The following is a 17,354-nucleotide window of genomic DNA, read 5'->3' as shown; positions in this document are numbered from 1 at the left end:
AGGCAGGGAGGGAGGCAGGGAGGGGGCGAGGAGGAGGCTGGCCCCGCCCGCCCGCCGGTTCGTGCCAAGGGCAGCGCGTCGCGTGAGTGGCGGGGGGGGGGGGCTGCCGGCTCCTCCGCGGGACTCGGCCTGAGCGCGCAGCCTTCCGCTGCAAGGGAGGGAGAATGGCCCTTATCTGGCCAAGGAAGGCGCCGCTTCGTGGCCCCAAGTGACCCCGGGCGGCCGGGCGCTGCAGGCTTCATCTTCGGGGGGAGGGGGGCGTTGCTCGGCAGCAACCTGGCCAGCCCCTCCCCCCGCAGCCCCACCGAAGGCCCCGAGCGGCTTTGGCGTCCCAACAGGAAACCCCCGCGGCCTCCGGGCAGGAGCAGCCCAACAGGTCAAGAAGCGCTGGTGACTCGGAGCCCTCATTCTCCCCTGGGAATAAGCCTCGGTTTTCCGATCGGTTGCAAGAGGGAACACGAAGCCCCCTCGGAAGCGTTTTTGCAAATACACCGGGATTGCAGCCCCCCCCCCCACCTCCACCCCCAAATAAAGTCTGAAACGAGCCTGGAGCCTCTGGAGGAATTTTTATTTGAGCAACTTGTGTTCCTGGCCAAGAGGAGCAATCTAAACATTTGGTGCCCCAGGGAGGGAGAGAGCATTCATTCTGCTGAATTGGACACAGCAGCCTTTCCTAGCCAAGCAGGGAGCCACCCTGTGCGTTACGTGGGAGTAGCCTGGGAGGGGGAGGGAGGGGCTGGCAACATTGGTGAGCAGGGCTGGGATCTTCTCAGGCCAGCACTGGACACACGACCTTCAGGCTCCAATGAACAGCAGCCAACAGCCCTTTCCTTCTCTCCCTCCGCAAATGCAGGCCCACACACACACACACACACACACACACACACTCTTCCTGGAGAAGGGCAAAACAAAGCAAGGTCAAGGCAGCCTCCTCCCCCCATTGCTGACTTTGCTCTTCTGCTTTGATGGGAAGGAAACGGGGCTCCTGGTCCACAGAGGTGGGGTTGGAGGGCCTGCCTGGGCCTGGCGTCAGCAGGTCAAGGGGTCCCGGAGCAGCCCTGAAGGCCATTTGCCCAGCAGGAAGCCCGCTGGCCCCTTGGCTGCCGGCCACAGGCTTTTGCCAGAGAAGATGTGGCTGCTGGGTCAGCCCAGCCAGGAGGCCCTTTTCTGGCCGAGGGATGTGCCCCGACGGGCCCTGCGTGGAAGAAGGGCTCGGTCTTTGCAGTTCTTCCCCCGGAAGGCTGAGAGGAAAGCCTTCTGGTGGCAGCCAATGCCGGAACTCCCGAGCGAAGAGGCCCAGAGCACTCCTGGCTCCCAGGCACAAGAAGTTGATTATTAGGAGGGCTGCCGCCTCTCTTTCCCAGCCGACCACGGTGGAGACACAGCCGGCCTCAAGGACGCAGGAGGGCGATGGCACGGGTCCCAGTTGCTCCTCTGGCCACGCAGCCCCCCGCTTCTGAAGGGAGGGGCACCGGAAGCCCCCCCAGTGAAGCACGGCCTCTGCAAAGATCCTTTGAGGTCTTTGCGGGCAGCACTTTAGGTCCCAAACTTCTTCTGATAGATGGGTGGTGGCAGCTGGGCTTTGATGTCCATCAGCGGCCGCTCCATCACCACCAGAGAATCCTCGTCCAGGAAATCCACAAAGAGCAGAGGCTGCGGGAAGGGGGGGGACAGGGAGGGAGGGCAAGGAGAGAAGAAGCAAGCAGTAAAGTTAGAGGGGGCTTTCTGGCTGACTTCCCGAAGGGCATCTAGCTTGGCCCTTTACCTCGCAGGCCTGGTCAGGGCAGGGATGCTGCCGTGTTGAGCTCCCTGGTATTGGCAGCCACAAGAGGGCTTGCATCCATTTGGACGTTCAGAGCACCAGGCCGTCTTGTGACACGCAGCCACAGCCACACAGGAGCCACCAGCTCTTTGCTTCCCGCAGGAGCCCAGCGGAAGGAAACTTCATCCTCTTGCTCCTGCGGCTGCCCAAGAGCAGCAGCCCTTTGCTTCCACCTCTCATGCAAGGGCGGGAGGGGGGGAATTGGGGAGGGGGCTCCCTCCCCTTGGGCTACCAGAAGACCCTCCCTCGCAGACACCTAGTTTTCCGATGAAGTGCCGCACTCCATGAGCCCAGGACTTCCTTGGCTCAGGCACAGGATGGCGGCCCCCCTCCTGCGTTACTAATGGGCCAAGGGCTCCTCAGTGGGGGCTTCAGCAGCTGGCACAATGCCCAGACTGCCCAATGTACTCCTAAACGGTTGCTGGAACTGACAATCCCAGGGTATCTTTGCCTGATCCTGGTTAATCCAAGGGCCCAACTTCTCCCCTGGAACTACACACTGGCCTCCCTGCTCGGATTGCAGACCTGGGGGGGGGGGGGGAGGTGCTGCTTGCCCACCACAGATAAACGCCCCCCCTCCCCTCCTAACACAAGAGAGCTCATTGCCCAAAGACCCACTTGGAACTTCTTGCAGATCTTGAAGGCACGGCCACGGCCCCGTTGGATTGTTTTCACATGTGGCTCCGGCTTCTTCGAGGCCGCAGAATCCTCGTGCAGCGGCTGGAGGAGCAAATTAAGCCGTCAGGAGCGGCCAGTGTCCGAGCTAAAGGCAGGGCTGCTGAAGGGGTCCACCCTCTTCTGCCGAGCCCCAACCAGACCAATCGCATTCTGGCTGAACTACCGGGTGGCGCTAAGCACCTCCCTGAACACTGATCCGGACCCCAGAATTAGCCCCCCCCCAAGCTGGCCTGGATGTGGGACCAGCAGCCCAGCTCCCCTCTTTTGGCAGGCAGGAGGTCTGGGGGCACACGCTCCTCGCCTGACCCAGCCTGTGCGGGAGGGCAAGCGGCACGGGGGACCTCGGCTCAGAGGTGGTGAGCCTTTCTGCAGGTCAGGGCGCCATACTCGGTGCCCCCCAACGTCCACTCACCAGCGACATGTCCAGGATGCAGAACATGTATGTGTCGTGCAGCAAGACGTGGGAGGGGTGCCTGGGGCGGAAGGCGATGTGGGTGATGGGCGTGTCCCGCTCCAGCCAATCCTTGTGCAGGCCCAGCTGCTGCAGCTTCCGGCTCCAGGGCGTGTAGCCTCTCTCCTTGATGCTGAACTCAAAGACCTGGAAGCGGGAAAGGCAACAGGGAGGCCTGACTCCCCCTCCCTCCCTGAAGGAACACCCCCCCCCCCATCCCAGTGCTGCAATCAGAGCAAATGTTCCTCTGGCAAAAGATGCAGCTTTGCAGGGCGCCTCTCTTAACTGCCGCTCATTGCAGTGGAAACAAGGCCTTCCGCTCTAACTGGGATGGAGGATGGTGACTGGGCTGCTGACTGCAATGCAACCTCCCCCCCCCCCCCAATTTCAGGGCTCCAAGAGCAGCAGGTAACAGCCGAAGTCTGCACGAAGGGCGGTGTGCAAGGCCAACCCCATCCTCGACTGGCAAAGCCTGGGGCCGTCCTCGGGGGCAGACCTTTGTGCCTTGCCAATCTAGGGAAGAGCAGCCCCTACCTGCTGATCTGAATGCGCAATGATGAGGTTATTGGTCAGCGGGTGGATTGCCATGGCGGTCACTGGGCACTCGTAGGCCGGCACGGTGCAGTGAAGCTGTGGAAAAAAAGGCCCAGTGGAATAAGAGAGAGCGCCTGCCTGGGCCTCCCCCGCTCGCAGAAGTGCTCTCTCCGTCAGAGGCTCCTGGGCTCATCGGGGGCTGAGCCAACTCTCTGCTCTCTCCCGCAAAGCCAACGCAAGGACTTTGCCAGAGCAGATGCCTGCTGCCCACCGGACCCAGACCAGACCAGAGATGGAGGAAGCAGCAGACCTGGCCTCTGGACGTCACGTTTGCAGCTGGGCTCACCTTGGCATTTTCCAAGTTGTAGATGCAGATTTCCCGGTCTCCACCTGCTGCACACAGCCACCTGCCATCCACACTCACCGCCAGTCGGTGCACCGCTTCCAACATCTCTGCAGGGAGAGAGCGATCAGGAGCTTCAGATTTCCTCCAGCAGCCCTCTGCCGCAGAGGCCTTTCTTATCTGGGAGCACATGCAGAAAGTATTTGGCTGTTCTTGCAAGAACTTCCAATATGCCGTAACCTAAAACAAACCGCTGTTACCCGTATTTGGACGAAGCGTGTGCAGATGCCTGCAGATCCCTGCTTGCGAGAGGGAAAGCACTTGCACGCAGCCCCGATCCGATGCCACAAAAAGCCTGGTGGAGTCGCCAGAAAAAAGGAGGTGGTGGGCCGAGCCGTTCAGCCTGGGGGCCTTGTGAACCTTGGAAAAAGCAAACTAGGATTGACGCAACCGGCTGGGCCCCCCCCAGAGAGAGCCAGGAACGTTTCCAGCCGACTGAGCCGCCCCCCCCCCCCCCCCGCCAGGGAGATCTCACTCACTCTGCTGATGGAAACGTGGTCACGGACGAGCTGAACCCGATGCAGGCAGAACCTGGTAGCTGTGGAGTAGGCAATCCAGCCCCCACACGGAGAGAGGCAGCTGCTGCGGATGTGCTCCGGGCCCTTCAATGAAGCACGAGGACCAATATTAGGAAGGAAGGAAGGGAGGGAGGGAGGGAGGGAGGGAGGGAGGGAAGGAGGAAGGGGGGCCTAAGCACCTGACTCCGCAACGGGTGGGGTTTTCCAGACCAAGCAAAGGTGCTGCACAGACCTCTCCAGGGGGATTCCTAGGACGCCCGTTCCCCTCCTTTCTCCAAGCAGAGAAGGCAGCAGAGAAGGATGGAAATGCCAGGGAGGGCTGGACAGGTTTGCCCCAGCCGCAGTGTTAAGTGTCAGGGTGGGAAATCACGGCTTCTCACCTTGGCCTTCAGCTGGAGCAGGTTCTGGGGGGGACAGGACACCGGCAGGACCTCACCAGGCCTTCCTGCAACAAGAAACAAGGCGACTTGCAGAAAGCCGGGTGCCATGGGAAACGGCGAGCCAGTCCTGGTGCGATTGCCAGGGAGGGTGGCAGGGAAAGCAGGCTGCGCTCTTTGCCGTGCCCATCCTCTGCATGCTGAAGCCATGCGCATCCTCACCAAAGACGTTTGTGGTGCCAAGCCGCCAGAGCTCCAGGTGCTGCGGGTACTGGAAGAGGAGGAGCCGGGCCGTCCTGGCACAGGAGACGAGGCACCTCTGCGAGGAGAGAAAAGCCACCTGAAGCCCCAGCAAGAGAGACCGCTGGCCCCATCATTGCAGGATCCCACCCTCCTCCTCAGGAGCACCCCCCCCCCCCCCGCAAGCTGGAGAGAGCAGCCCCCGTACTCACGTGGGGGAAGATGATTGTGCGGAGGGCAGCATCATAGGACTTGGAGTCCACCTTCTCCATCAGGGGCCGGATCACTAGTTGCCCATCCAGCCCTGCCAGAGGAAGATGCCTGGTGAGGGCTGGCTCTGGGCATCTCCCCAAAGGCTTTCTGGCCTCTGGCTTATCATCATCTCAGTCAAGATGTGCAGACTTCTTGAAGAAGCCAAGGCTCAGCGCAATGAGAAAAGCCATCCCAGCCGCCCAAATGCCACCGGACCAGGGGAGAGCGCCAGGAACACAACGGGTCTCATCTACCTGGCTGTGTCCCTTGGGGATCCTGGACAGGGGGGAGAATAGCCTTACCCAGCTTCCTCTGATTAGTTACAAGCTAGAAGACGGGCCCCCTACTGTACCTCCAGAAATGAAGGCTGTGGCAGTGTGCGCCACCGTCCGCACGTCGTGAGTGTGATGCCGAAAGGGTCTGGTCCGCACCCACTGGCGCTCAGAGCTGCCCAGCCTCACCGGCAGCAGCTGGAACTGATATACCGTCCCCTCCGAGGTGCCAACAACCATACTATCTTCTGCCTGAAGAAAACGATACCAGTCGATGAGAACATGATGCCGGGAACCTCCCAGGGCACAAAGGCTCAGTTCCCCCTTATGCCCCCCGCCGGATGCCCTGCTGAAAGAGACAGCGGCTCAGCCACAGCTGGCCCTTGGCTTCCTCCTGCTCAACGTTGAACAACTTCATCATTTCGAATTGGACTGGCAGCACGAGATGCCCGTGAATTCCTTTCTAGAAAAAAGCAGCCTATGAGGAGTGGTACTCGTGCTAGTCTGGTTGGGTGGGAAGCTGACCCCCCCCAGCTCCACAAAATGAGGCCTGAGGGGGAATCTGGGTTGTGGCAGCTGGCCCAGCCCAACTGCCTCAGGGCAGAATGTGGATAAATATTCAATTCTCTGATGACACATAAAATTAGTTCAGGATTTGCAAATCTGCCCACATTTTGCAACTCTCACCCACCTCAGCCACGGCCACGGAAAGCACTGCGGCTTTGCTGATGGGGTGCTTGGAGAGCAGAGTGCCCATCACCGAATCCCAGAACTGCACTTTCCCAGCAGAATCCACGCTGACCACCGTGCCATCTGAAAGGAAGGCCAGGCCCCACACCAGGCATTTCTGGCTGGAGGGGCCTTGCAAACCCCCTTCTACCAGGATCCGCTGGCTGGTGTGCCCTAAGAAAGACGCACGGGGGTTGTTCAGGTGTGGCAATTACAACTTAGCCGCACTTGAAGCGATTGGGAGAAACAGTTACTCAGGCAAAGGCACAGAAAACTATTTTCTCCCACAAAGGCTCTTTGCCTCCCTGGGGTCCCTGAGGGTCTCCACCACCTTCTTTTAGAAGACCTACAGAAATTCAACCCAAGGCCTTTTGCACCCCGAGATCAAGACAGGCTCCAATGACTAAGGGCACTGCCACTGTCTCTGTCAGGCGCAGCTGAAGCAATCGAGAGCACCAGCCCTCAGCGCCAGGGGGGCTCGAAGACTCCCTTGGCAGCCCAGGCAGGTCCCTCCCAGGTGCTCCTGCTTCCCTTGGCCCAAACTCAGATGGAGAACTTACCAGATTCAATGTCGAAGATGTAGAAGCAGCCGATGGAGCCAGCTGCGATCTTCGTCCCTGAGGGATGCCAGGATAGAGAGAGGATGCGCTCTGGGGGGGGGGGGGAGAAAGAGGGGAAGGTCTCAGCCCCAGAGGCTGGAACCATCCAGGTGACGCTGCTCCCCCCAGCCCCAAATGGAATCCGGCTGCCCTGGATGGGATGCCCTCTGGCAGCCACTGGACTCCTGCCGGGGGCTTCCCATTCTTGACTTTTGGAATCTATCCGGTAATCACAACTTTAGGCAAAGCGTTAAAGAATTAAAGCAACGTAATTATAGTTGTTTTTCAGGCTCTGATAATTGTCAATGAAGAGGCCGAAACTAAAGACTTTAGCCTGGAATTGATAGAAAGAGCGCTCTTGGCCCTGAAAGCAAAGCTCCCCCCCCCCGGCCCCTCTTCTCTGGTTTCTCCCGCCCCCCCCCCAGCCCTCCCCCGCTGGCCCAACGGCCCCCGACCTTTCTGCCGGTCCAGCTGCCTCTCAAACTGGATGCGGTCCGAGTCCACTCGGAAGAGCTTGACGGAGCCGTCCTCGCAGCCCACCTGCGGAGAGCAGCCGAGCGTCGGTCAGGGCACCCCAGAGCTCCCGGCCCCTCCTATCCCGCCAGCCCCCGACTCACGCACCGCCAGCCGGGCGTCGGCGGGGTCGGCCGCCATGCTCCAGAGGGGCCCCCCGAAGGCCTCCAGCGAGCCCTTCACGCGCAGCCGCTGCAGGTCGTACTCCAGCACCGCACCGCCCAGCCCGGCGCCGAAGAGCCGCTCGCCCGCCGCCCAGCACAGGGCCTCCGGGGCGCGCGCCTCGTCCCCCGGGATCACCTGCGGGAGGGAGGGAGGGAGAGAGAAGCGGCGTCCGTCGGGAGGGCCGTCCGGGCAGCGGAACCGCCGGAGCCCCCCAGCCCCGCTCGCCCGCCGCCCCACCTTCTCCAGGGCGCCGTTGGCCCGCAGGTCGTACAGCTCCACGGCGCCGTCGAGGCGGGCGGCGGCCAGGCGGGCCCCGGGGGCGGCGGCGGCCAGGCAGCGCACCCCGGACGGCACGAAGGCGAAGAGCCGCGCGCGGTGCACCTGGAAGTCGCCCATGGCCGGCAGGGGAGCCACGTGCGGACTGCCTGGCCCGGAAGCGGAAGCAGAGGGGCGGGGCGATGGTGCAGCTGGCGGTGCGCCGGTGAGTGAGTCCCGGGGGCGCCGGGGGGGAGGGGGGAGGGGGGGGGCGTCCCGTCCTGACCGGCTCCGTCTTGCAGGGCGGCGGCGGCGGAGGGCGGGCAGGCGGAGTGGCTGCTGCTGGAGCTGCAGGGGCAGCTGGAGGCGCGCGGAGGCGGAGGAGGCGGCTTGGCCGGGCGGCTGCTGGGCGACCTGCACTTCACCCAGGAGGTCAGCGGGGGGGGGGGAGGGGAGAGGGGGAGGGGGGCCGCCGGTGGGGGGGGGAACGGCCGCTGATCCTCCCCCCCCTCCCGCTCTCCGTCCCGCAGGGAGCGCCGGTGCTGCTGGTGGGCCACCACGTGCTCTACGGGAAGGCGGTGCGGCTGGAGAAGGCCGTGGCCGTCCTGCGCAGGGGGGTCGCCGCGCCCGAGGACCCCCGCGGCCCCGCCGCCTACGAGGTCGCCGCGCTCATCCGCACCAAGCTGCTCTTCAAGACGCGCCCCAAGCCCATCGTCCCCAGCGCCCCCAAGAAGGCCTGAACACCCTGCGGCGCTGCCTCCACCCCTCCCCTCCCCGGCTGCTCCGGGGCTCCCTCCCTCCCTCCCTCCCTCCCTCTTGCTGGGACCCCGGTTCCTGGGGGGGAAAGAAGAGGGGCCGGCTCCTCTGTTTACAAAGCTTTATTGTTGTAACAAATGTCATTAAAAAAAGTCCAAACCTGTTTTTAAAAAATGAAAATGTAAGTAAAAAATAAATAAGTTTACAAACAGCTTTGAAGTGTCCAACTAGTCTTATTAAGAAAGTACAAAAGCTTCTGGAGGGACGTCAGGAGCCCAAAACAATCAGCCTGCAAAAGGGAGGCAGCTGAAGCTTAGCAGGAGAAGAGCAGCAGCACTTAGATTTATATACCGCCTCTAAGCCGTTTACAGACTCCGCCTCCTGCCCCGCCCCTCTCCCAACAATCTGGCTCCTCCTTTTACCCATTTCGGAAGGATGGAGGCCAAATCAACCTGGAGCCGGTCAGGATCAAACTCCTGGCGGTGGGCAGTGACTTACCCTGCGGAACTGCCTTCTAACCACTGAGCCAGCATGGCTGAAAGAGCAATAAGAGGCAGTTGATCCAGAAGAAGGAAGCCCAGCCAAAGGGGGCTCTCCTCCCCAATAGGCTTTGGCCTTGGCCAGCTTGGGGGGAGAAGCTCCCTGTGAAAGGTAGCAGCCTCTGCGCCTGGCGTTTCCTCCCCCTCTGGCCTTGAGGCCTGTGCAAAGAGGCAGCCTCGGAGGAAACCCCCCTGGGCCACCTCTGAGGACCAGTCACTGCCCTTCCTCTGCATCAGTTCCCCAAATTACCAGTTGGCAGACTGGCATAGCAAGAAACGGCCTGGGCGAAGGCGCTGAAGCAGGAGTGAGCTCAACGTGGCTGCAGAGCGATTGCTCTCTGGAATGGCAGAAAAACCCTGTGAGATCCCGAAGGCTCTTGGGATTTGGACCAAGGAAGGCCCTGGTCCTCTTGATGGCTTGGCAACCTCAGCATTTCAAGCCAATAACAAAAAAAAAACCCCACAAGTAGATTATTTGCTCATTTTCCGCAAAACCCTCAAATTGCATATCGGAAGCAAAATGTGTAAATCAAACCTGTTTTGCAAAATATCAAGTTGCAGGATAGTAATCGCTGGTTACAGAATGATTTTCTCAACATAACATGTTCTGTACAAGGCAGGAATATGCCTAATTGGAGAAGGATGTATATAAATACTTTTTTTGGTTCAGGAATTAATGCCCATAGAAGACTGAGAGACGCTGTGTGATACCCCCTCACCAGTCAACGTAGCTGCCTCTGGGAAAGAGTTGTGAGGAGGAGCCGTGTAATGAGGCAGAAGCACAAGAGTCCTGTGCAGCACCTGTTTCCCCCCCCCCCCCCCCCCGCCACATGCCCCAGAACTGAAGGAGGCTGAGGGGTCTGGATATCGGCTAGAAACTCCCATTAGCAAGGAAGACACAAGGAACCCAGGAGGGAGAGCTCTGTTCAGCCAGCCGATGAAGCTTCACTAGTTCTCCAGATGTGCTGGAGTTTAATTGCTGGCTGGGGATGATGGGTTGAAGTCCATACATCTGGATGGCAGCAGATCAGTAAAGGTTGTCTTAGAGCATTTAACACCAATACAACAAAACATTTTATCATTATAACATGTTTTCTCAGGCCACTGAACTTGCATTCTTTTAAATGTGCAGGCCTTATTATACAGTATCCATATTTCTGATCAGCTAAAAAGTGTAGAGCAGAACATTATCAGAGTCGGAAGGGACCTTGGAGGTCTTCTAGTCCAACCCCCTGCTCAAGCAGCAGACCCTAATTAATGGTCTCTCCTTAAAAGCTCCCACCCACAACCTCTGCAGGCAGGCTGGGGGATGGGATTTGTAAAAAGCAGAGCACAATCTGGCAACAGATGTACAAGGCGGGAAACTCCAGAAAAAGTCTCCGAATTTTTCTGAGACCGTTTAAAATATTGCTTAAAATATAGAAACTTGCTTTTCAAAAAAGGTGTAATTCTCAGTTTCAGGAATCCTCTTTAGGACAGAAACTGGGAAGAGCTGCCTTTCCTCTAAACTCCAGCAGGGGGCAGCCAGGATCTACGCTGAGCTAGCCTGTGTCCAGAGTTTCCAATGTGGCTAAGCAGGAAGCTGGCAGAGGCACCGTGTTCCTCTCGCGGAATGACAGATTGCAGGAAAAGCTCCCCTCACTCCTGAACTAGAAGCCCCGGGAGTCCCCCTCCAGCCCCCAGACCCTTCTTGCTGGAGGAGGGAGGCAAGGCGTATTGAGGGTGGGGCGGTATAAGCAGAGAGGAGGGGGAAGCCCATGAAGCACCACTGCTGCCCCTCGTCCTCCCTTCTCCCACTTGGAAGTAGCACCGTGGGGGGATCTGTAGGAAAGCCCCAGAGACCTACCAGGATGAGGGGCGTGGACAGAGGTAGAATGTCCTAGTAGTACCCACAATACTACAACCACATGGTTGCAGGCAGGGACAAACCCCAGCTAAACTTTGCTAAATCAGGCGTCATCCATGTGCTTGATAGCATGTAAATGTTGGTGGGAAATCAGGAGTGGCTGCAAGGCAACCAGCTCCTCCGACTGAGGCCTCCCTGTCTGCAGCTGTCACGGAAGGGGTGGGCATTGTGGGAGGCTGGGAAGGTTCCCTTTCTGGTGGGCAATTTCCCCCAAAGGAGCTTTCTCCCCCTCCCCCCTTTGTTCCTGCAGTGACACAACCGGAAGACACCAGATGACTTTCCCTACAGGCAGCATCTCCAAAGGGGATCTGGTAGAGCCCTCCCCCCTCCTCCCCCAGAGCAATCAGCAATGTCTCCCCAGGGTAATTGCCCCAAAGTGTGGCCTCTGAGAGCCACCCTCCTCACCCACCTCCAGCCCTTCAGGAAGGTCTTATTTGCATAGGAGGCAGGTGAGCTGCTGCTGAGGTCCTTCGCAGGAGTCCAAGTGGGTCTTTCCACCAGCCCCTCGGGAGGGCTCTGGAGCAGAACCCCTGCTTCCCCCACCCACCCAGCAAAGGGTTCCAGCTTGCTGAGATTGCCAGCTGCTTCCAGACGAGTGAAATGCTGCCTCAAGCAGGGTGGGGCCAGCCCTTCCCTTGCCTCAGCCACACAGGCAAAGGGCCGGCCCAGGGAGTTCCTTGCTCCAGCTCCCCCCATCGCCTTCCCGCAGCATCACGCCTCCGCGAAGGCCAAGCTGTACTGCTCCTGGGGCTTGCTGCAGCGCCTGGCCACAATGGCCAGGTAGAGGGTGAGCAGGGCCACCCAATAGCAGGCGTACAAGATGGCCCCCGAGATGAGGAAGACCAGCTCGGTGTCTGTGAAGAGGTCCTGGCGGCAGGCCGTGTACGCCAACCCGCCCAGCAGCACCGCCACCCAGACCGAGACGGGGATGAGGCCGATGAAGTTGACCACAATCCGCTTCCTGCCCGAGGTGCCCCAGCCGGACTTGTTGATGGTGGCGATGGCAAACATCTTGGCCGGCAAGAGGCTGGACATGTAGAGCAAGGAGTAGAGGGACATGAAGATCATCTCTGCGCTGCCCCGCAGGAAGCAGGCGTAGGTGGCCTTGACGATGCCCACCAGCTGCACCGTCAGGAGGAAAAGGAGGATGTTCCAGACGCGGCCGCGGTAGAACAGCTGGATGACGGTGGCGATGAGAAAGAAGGGGAAGAAGCCGGTCACCACCGACTCGTAGGTCATCCAGAGGTGGTGCTTGTGGAACCAGAGCGCGTTGTAGAGCCACTCCCGGAAGTAGGACTTGCTCCAGCGAGTCTGCTGGTTGAGCCAGCGCAGGTACCGGGTGGGGGTTTCCGTTAGGCACTTGGAGCGGGCCGTGTACTTGGTGTGGTAGCCCAGGCTGAGGACCCGGTTGGTGAGGTGCCGGTCGTCCCCAAAGCTGCACTTGCTCCCCAGGAAGGTCTGGTTGTACCAGTCTTCCAGAAATTGCTGCAACAAGGAGTTGCGGTACATCCCCAGGGGCCCACTGATGCACTGGACGCAGCCAAAGTAGGACTGGCAGGCCCGCTCCACGTTGAAGGCCATCCAGTAGCGCACGCTGCTTAGGAAGGAGATCCAGGAATCATACTTGTTGAGGATCTAGGAGAGAAGGAGGGAGGTTGAGGCCGTCATGCGCTGCCCTGGCCCTTCTCCAGCTTCCTCAATAAGATGACTGCTCAAACTTTCCATTTATTCCTGGTTCAATAATTCTTTATTAAAGAAATGGATAATGTGCAATTAGGTAGGATTGCGCATAGCACTAAGCCACAACTTTAGTTTGCAATGGCTGAGTAAAGCATGAATAAGCATGTCACAGAGTTGCAAAATGTCCATGATTAAATGGAAAGGCCAATTTCTAAGACAATAGAGAAATCAGGGCTGGGCAGAAAGAGAAGCTTCTGCTCCAGGGGAAACACCCCCCCCCCCTTGTGCTCCCTGAGTTTTCATGCCTTACCTGGACATCTCCACCAACACCACCGACACGGGAGTCCTCCTCCAGGACCCGGAGCATCTCCACCGTGCAGGCAGGATCCAGAACGGTGTCCGAGTCACACACCTGCCCGGGAGAAAGGGAAGAAGATTTACACACAAGGAACTCTTCCCCTTTAGCAAGGCTTTAAAAAAAACCCCAGTGCAGCGATCAGAGAGGGCAGAATGCATGGCGGTGCCTGTCCCATAGAGCAAGGGAGCCTTCTTTGACTGGCATGCAGCAAATCCTCCTCCTGTGGGGCAGGAGATGCCCAGAGCCTTTACAGGTGAATGGCAAAGGAGAGAAATAGCCCTACTAGAAAAGATGCAGGAGCCCAGCAAAGAAGGGGCTAGGGAGGGCGCCACCTGCTGGCAGTCTCTGGCCAGGAGTCCCCTCCACCTGAGAAATGGGGAAAGTGCCTCTCTTCCGCCAGCTCCAATGGGGCTGCGGAGACCCAGCTTCCTAAGCCTCTACATTCCCAAGACCCCTGCCGCCTTCTCCAAGGGTTCGGTGCCGGGGTGGTGGGCGGCAGGAGGACAGAGAGGAGAAAGGCCTTGCATGCTGGCACCCACCTGCACGTAGTCCACGGAGTCCCCCAGGGCCCGGAAGGCGGTGTACATGACCTCCCGCTTCCCGCCCCACTTCTGCATGATACAGGAGTGGCTGTGGTTGCGGACGAGGCTCTGGACGTGCTGCGTGGACTTCTGATGGGCCCCCTCCGTCTCGCCCGGCGCCCGAGCGTGGAAGTTGCTGCTCCAGACGAAGCAACTGGTCTGCTCCGAGCCCATCACCTCCTGGAAGATGTCCAGCATGTAGGCGTCCTCCTCCCCATTGCCGTCCACCACCATCACCACCTTCAGGCCGGGGAAGGAGTTGCGCTGGACGGAGCGCAGGCATTGGCGCAGGTAGTCGGGGTCCTCCTGGTAGGCGGCGATGCAGAGGGCCACCGAGGCTTGCAGCTTCAGGGGTCGCCCCTCCAGGCGCATCTGCCGGTGCTCCAGGAAGGCAAAGAAACTCTGGATGAAGAGGTGGAGGCCCAGGATGGCCCCGTAGAGCCCGAAGGACAGGTAGTGCTGCTCCGTGTGGATGAACTGGTAGCCTGTGACGTAGGCGGTCAGGATGCCTCCCAGCACCGTCACAGCAAAGAGGGTGGTCCCCGAAACACGCAGGGCTGTGGGGAGGCTCACGGGCATCTGCGGAAGGGGGGAGAGAGGCCTGTTTGCAAACTGGTAGTACCCCTCACTCATGGCGTTTCTGCCCCGACCCCATCCCTGCCCCGCACCGGCACCGCTGCTCCTTCCCGGCCCCCAAAGAGGCAAGGAGCTGCATTCCTCCCAGACCGGCCCTTCCTCTGGGCAGGCGGGCAGGGGGAGAAAGGGGCGCTTGTCCACTTCTGCGCCCGAGACCCGTCGGGGCGCCTAACACATGGAGCAGCTGTGCTACGCACAAACCACTTCAGCCCAGAGACGGGGAGGGGAGCAGCACAAGACGGCGCTGCCCGCTCCGAGCTGGCTCTCAGGTCCGGACAGGGCAGGGCGGCGAGACGGCAGCCACTGCCCTTTCCTGCCCTACTCCGCTCCCAGAGCGCCCGACAGAGCAGCCTCTGAGGGGCACGGCGCAAACGGGGACGGCCGGGCGGTTTCAACACGTCTGCCCGCTCGCTCTTCTCCGGTCCGCGCTGCCCTTTCCTCCCGCCGCCCCCGCCTCCGGCTGCAGCGACAGGTCCTTCCTCGCCGCCTATCCTGCCATGCCGCCCGGAGACGGTGCCAGTCAGGCGCCTCTTCCTAAAGCCTGCCCGGAATCACCCGAGGAAAGAGATGCGTCGCCGCCCGAAGTGCCACCGCGGAGCATGTGCAGAGCGCGCCCTCCCTCCCAGAATGCCAGCAGGGTCCGGCCCGGGAACCCTTCCCGCCTCATCTGGTAGGGAGACCCACCGTGCCGTGGCGTTCTCTCTCGGACTCCGAGTAACGCTGCGTTTTAAACGCAGGTAGTGAGAGCCCAGCCCCGCCCCGCCCCGTCGGGGGGAATCCCCCTCCCAGGCCAAGGGGAGGGGCGACGGCGTGACCTGCCTCTCTCTGCAGGTGCTCTCTCGCCCACCGCCCCGCCCCTCCCCCGGGTCCAGCAGGAGCTGCCACGGGCACACACTTCGTGGGGGGGGGGGGAAATTGGGCAGCGCAAGGGCGACGCAACTCCGGAGATGCGGGAGGAGAGGAGGGTCCCGGCGGCCAGGACAAAGGCAGGGCGAAGACGCTCCGGCTCCGCTCGGGTTCCTGCTCAGCCGCCTCTCTCTTTCCAAGGACCGCCTGCCTCGAGGCGGTGGCACCGGAATTGCCGCCGCCGCTTCTCCAGGAAGGAGACCTCTGGGCAGGCGGAGGAAAGCGATCCCGATCCCGTTCCCCGCAGATCGGCTCTCTCGGGCACCCAGCTGGCATCTCCCCCCAGACTTTCCCCCTGGCAGACTTAGAGCGACTCTGGCGCAAATCCCAATTTAGCGATCCGTTGACCCAGAGAGATCCCATCCAAGATGCGGTCAGAAGCGCCACCAAGGACAAGCGATTCTCCTGCAAAGGGCGATTAAAACACTCCCCTAGGAGGCCTTCAGCGATTGGGGGGTGGGTGGGGGTTGCCGGAGTCTCTGATGGTCCAGCTGTGCTGGTTTGAAGGTGCATCTGGCACCACTGGCCCAATTTGGCCACTTCTTAGACCAGCCAACAGCCCTGAGAGATTTACACCAAATTCCATCGAATGCACACAGCATCTCTTTCTCTCACTCCACCCAACAGCTTTCAAGCAGGGCTGGGATAGAGCAAAGGTTTCCTCTTCAAGGGCTGCTTTTGGAGTGGGAGCCCACAGTCCAGGCGGCCTCATTCCAGAGGCTTTGAGCTCAAATGGGCCCCGCTTGGTTAAAAGAAGCACTTTGGGGGAAAGCAGCATTTATCCCACAGAGCAGGAGCAGTTAATTGCACACAAGGCTGTTTCTTCACTGGATCTTGTTCTTGCTTGCCTGTCACCTACACGCACAAACACACACATCCCGTTCACACCCCTTCAGATGAAGCAGAAATAACCGTGGAGATTAATTCCATATGATAAATTTAACCCAAAGGTCTGCCGGCTGCAGAAGCTTCCCAGGAAATCACAAATAAAATTACAGTGGAAAAATCTGCATCAAGACTAGAGTTCAAAATCCAGTCAGGCAAATCTAAGACTAGATTGTGTTTCCCCCTCCCCGCCTCCTTCCTGTTGCTTTTTGCATAAACATGAACTTAAGCCAACTCCTTGCTTTGATCTGCCCAAAGACTCCTTGGCCGAGGTAGATATGGGCTCTCCCGAGAGGATCTACCAGCTCCCCCAACCTGGTGCTCTTCTAGACATCCTTCTGTGTGCCCAGATGCTAAGCTTGCAGGTGTCATGGTCACCTATGCCACACATCTGGAAGCTAAGTGGTTGGGGAAGGCCACGTCCTGCTCACTTCATAATGAAACCCTGGGTTCAAATCCTTCCTGTGTCCTAATCACACAAACCACGAGCAATTTGCTCCGCTTGAAGAATCGGATTCCTTGTAAGGAAGAAAACTGTTTGCCCAGATTCAGTTGGCTTGGCTGGTGCCCCATGGCTTTCCTTGTGCCAGAGGGCATCCCTTGTCTGGACAGCAGAGCAGCCTTCCAATAAGGGGAGAGGCTCTCCAAACATCCCTTGAGAAGCACCTCAACTGCAGGTGTCGAATGAGGTGCCAGCCAAGAAGAGGAACAAGCAGAGGAGGAAATGCTCAAAGTTGAACCCGGAAGGAAACAAAGTGCAGGAATGCAAAAGGGGGGGGGGGTTACTTGGTTTGGCACCCAGAGCCAGAATTAGGTCTCACCTCCTTTAGGCAGTCACTAGAGTAGGTGGTGGCTGCCCCTTATTTGTAATAAGTCCCTTTTTAGATGCCCATTTTTGGAGAGAAGAGGCACCGTCCAACCTTGAGGGTCATCAGGCAATGGAATGGGAGTTGAAGGACCCACTAAGTTTCCCCCAGAACCTGAAGCCTTAATGCCTTTCTTAAGCACAAGAACCCTGCAGATAATTACAGGAATTAAGTTGATGAGCTCAATGTTCTTCCCAACAGAGCCTCCAGTACTCCTGGGCCTTGTTGCACAAGAGGAACGCTGGAACTTCTCTCCCTTTGCTAAAATCACACCTCGGAAATTCTGAGCCTCCTCCACCTCTCGCTGCAAAGATATTCACACATCCTGATTTGGCTGCGATGCCATTTCTTGGTTTTGAGTTAGTGCATTGGGGGAACGTGGTGGCTCTTACGGTTTGCTCCGTAAATCACAGTTGAAGCAATTAGGGTGAGC

The 17,354-nt window shown here is 59.4% G+C and overlaps 3 protein-coding genes across 4 annotated transcripts; 1 reads left to right on the top strand and 2 right to left on the bottom strand.

Moving 5' to 3' along the window:
* Nucleotides 1-553: 553 nt before the first annotated feature.
* On the bottom strand, nucleotides 554-7,993 carry UTP4 (UTP4 small subunit processome component). Its single transcript, XM_032230886.1, has 16 exons — nucleotides 7,791-7,993; nucleotides 7,497-7,688; nucleotides 7,331-7,415; nucleotides 6,837-6,926; nucleotides 6,239-6,450; nucleotides 5,628-5,799; nucleotides 5,236-5,327; nucleotides 5,006-5,102; nucleotides 4,787-4,851; nucleotides 4,368-4,490; nucleotides 4,089-4,248; nucleotides 3,832-3,938; nucleotides 3,486-3,581; nucleotides 2,913-3,098; nucleotides 2,441-2,542; nucleotides 554-1,653 (listed from the first exon to the last, which is right to left on the bottom strand). Exons 1-16 carry the CDS (start codon nucleotides 7,947-7,949, stop codon nucleotides 1,537-1,539), a joined length of 2,055 nt encoding a protein of 684 aa, XP_032086777.1. The 5' UTR covers nucleotides 7,950-7,993; the 3' UTR covers nucleotides 554-1,536.
* Nucleotides 7,994-7,996: 3 nt separating this feature from the next.
* Nucleotides 7,997-8,775, top strand: CHTF8 (chromosome transmission fidelity factor 8). Of its 2 annotated transcripts, none has more exons than XM_032230888.1 (3): nucleotides 7,997-8,034; nucleotides 8,117-8,240; nucleotides 8,339-8,775. In XM_032230888.1, the coding sequence occupies exons 1-3, from the start codon at nucleotides 8,012-8,014 to the stop codon at nucleotides 8,546-8,548; spliced, it is 357 nt and encodes a 118-aa protein (XP_032086779.1). In that variant the 5' UTR covers nucleotides 7,997-8,011; the 3' UTR covers nucleotides 8,549-8,775. The 2 variants fall into 2 exon arrangements, with proteins under 2 accessions (XP_032086779.1, XP_032086778.1); XM_032230887.1 differs by having other exon boundaries at nucleotides 8,111-8,240.
* Nucleotides 8,776-9,955: 1,180 nt separating this feature from the next.
* On the bottom strand, nucleotides 9,956-16,368 carry HAS3 (hyaluronan synthase 3). The gene is made up of 3 exons (XM_032230309.1): nucleotides 13,587-16,368; nucleotides 13,000-13,101; nucleotides 9,956-12,644 (listed from the first exon to the last, which is right to left on the bottom strand). Exons 1-3 carry the CDS (start codon nucleotides 14,259-14,261, stop codon nucleotides 11,721-11,723), a joined length of 1,701 nt encoding a protein of 566 aa, XP_032086200.1. The 5' UTR covers nucleotides 14,262-16,368; the 3' UTR covers nucleotides 9,956-11,720.
* Between the last annotated feature and the right edge of the window lie 986 nt (nucleotides 16,369-17,354).

Source organism: Thamnophis elegans, chromosome 14, assembly GCF_009769535.1.
Source record: "Thamnophis elegans isolate rThaEle1 chromosome 14, rThaEle1.pri, whole genome shotgun sequence".
Classification (NCBI taxonomy): domain Eukaryota; kingdom Metazoa; phylum Chordata; class Lepidosauria; order Squamata; family Colubridae; genus Thamnophis; species Thamnophis elegans.
The sequence above is the reverse complement of the archived record's forward strand: the minus strand, read 5'-3'. Positions and strand labels throughout refer to the sequence as shown.

Excerpts from the sequence above, each read along its gene's own strand:
- UTP4 (XM_032230886.1), bottom strand. The coding sequence starts at position 7,949 with ATGGGCGACTTCCAGGTGCACCGCGCGCGGCTCTTCGCCTTCGTGCCG. Across the intron at positions 4,249-4,367 it reads ACCACGTTTCCATCAGCAGA|GTTCACAAGGCCCCCAGGCT; the intron begins GTGAGTGAGATC and ends GCTTTTTCCAAG. Across the intron at positions 1,654-2,440 it reads AGATCTGCAAGAAGTTCCAA|CCTCTGCTCTTTGTGGATTT; the intron begins GTGGGTCTTTGG and ends CCCTTCCCGCAG.
- CHTF8 (XM_032230887.1), top strand. The coding sequence starts at position 8,012 with ATGGTGCAGCTGGCGGTGCGCCG. Across the intron at positions 8,035-8,110 it reads GTGCAGCTGGCGGTGCGCCG|GGCGGCGGCGGCGGAGGGCG; the intron begins GTGAGTGAGTCC and ends TCCGTCTTGCAG. Across the intron at positions 8,241-8,338 it reads ACCTGCACTTCACCCAGGAG|GGAGCGCCGGTGCTGCTGGT; the intron begins GTCAGCGGGGGG and ends TCCGTCCCGCAG.
- HAS3 (XM_032230309.1), bottom strand. The coding sequence starts at position 14,261 with ATGAGTGAGGGGTACTACCAGTTTGCAAACAGGCCTCTCTCCCCCCTT. Across the intron at positions 13,102-13,586 it reads ACTCCGTGGACTACGTGCAG|GTGTGTGACTCGGACACCGT; the intron begins GTGGGTGCCAGC and ends TCTCCCGGGCAG. Across the intron at positions 12,645-12,999 it reads GTGTTGGTGGAGATGTCCAG|ATCCTCAACAAGTATGATTC; the intron begins GTAAGGCATGAA and ends CTTCTCTCCTAG.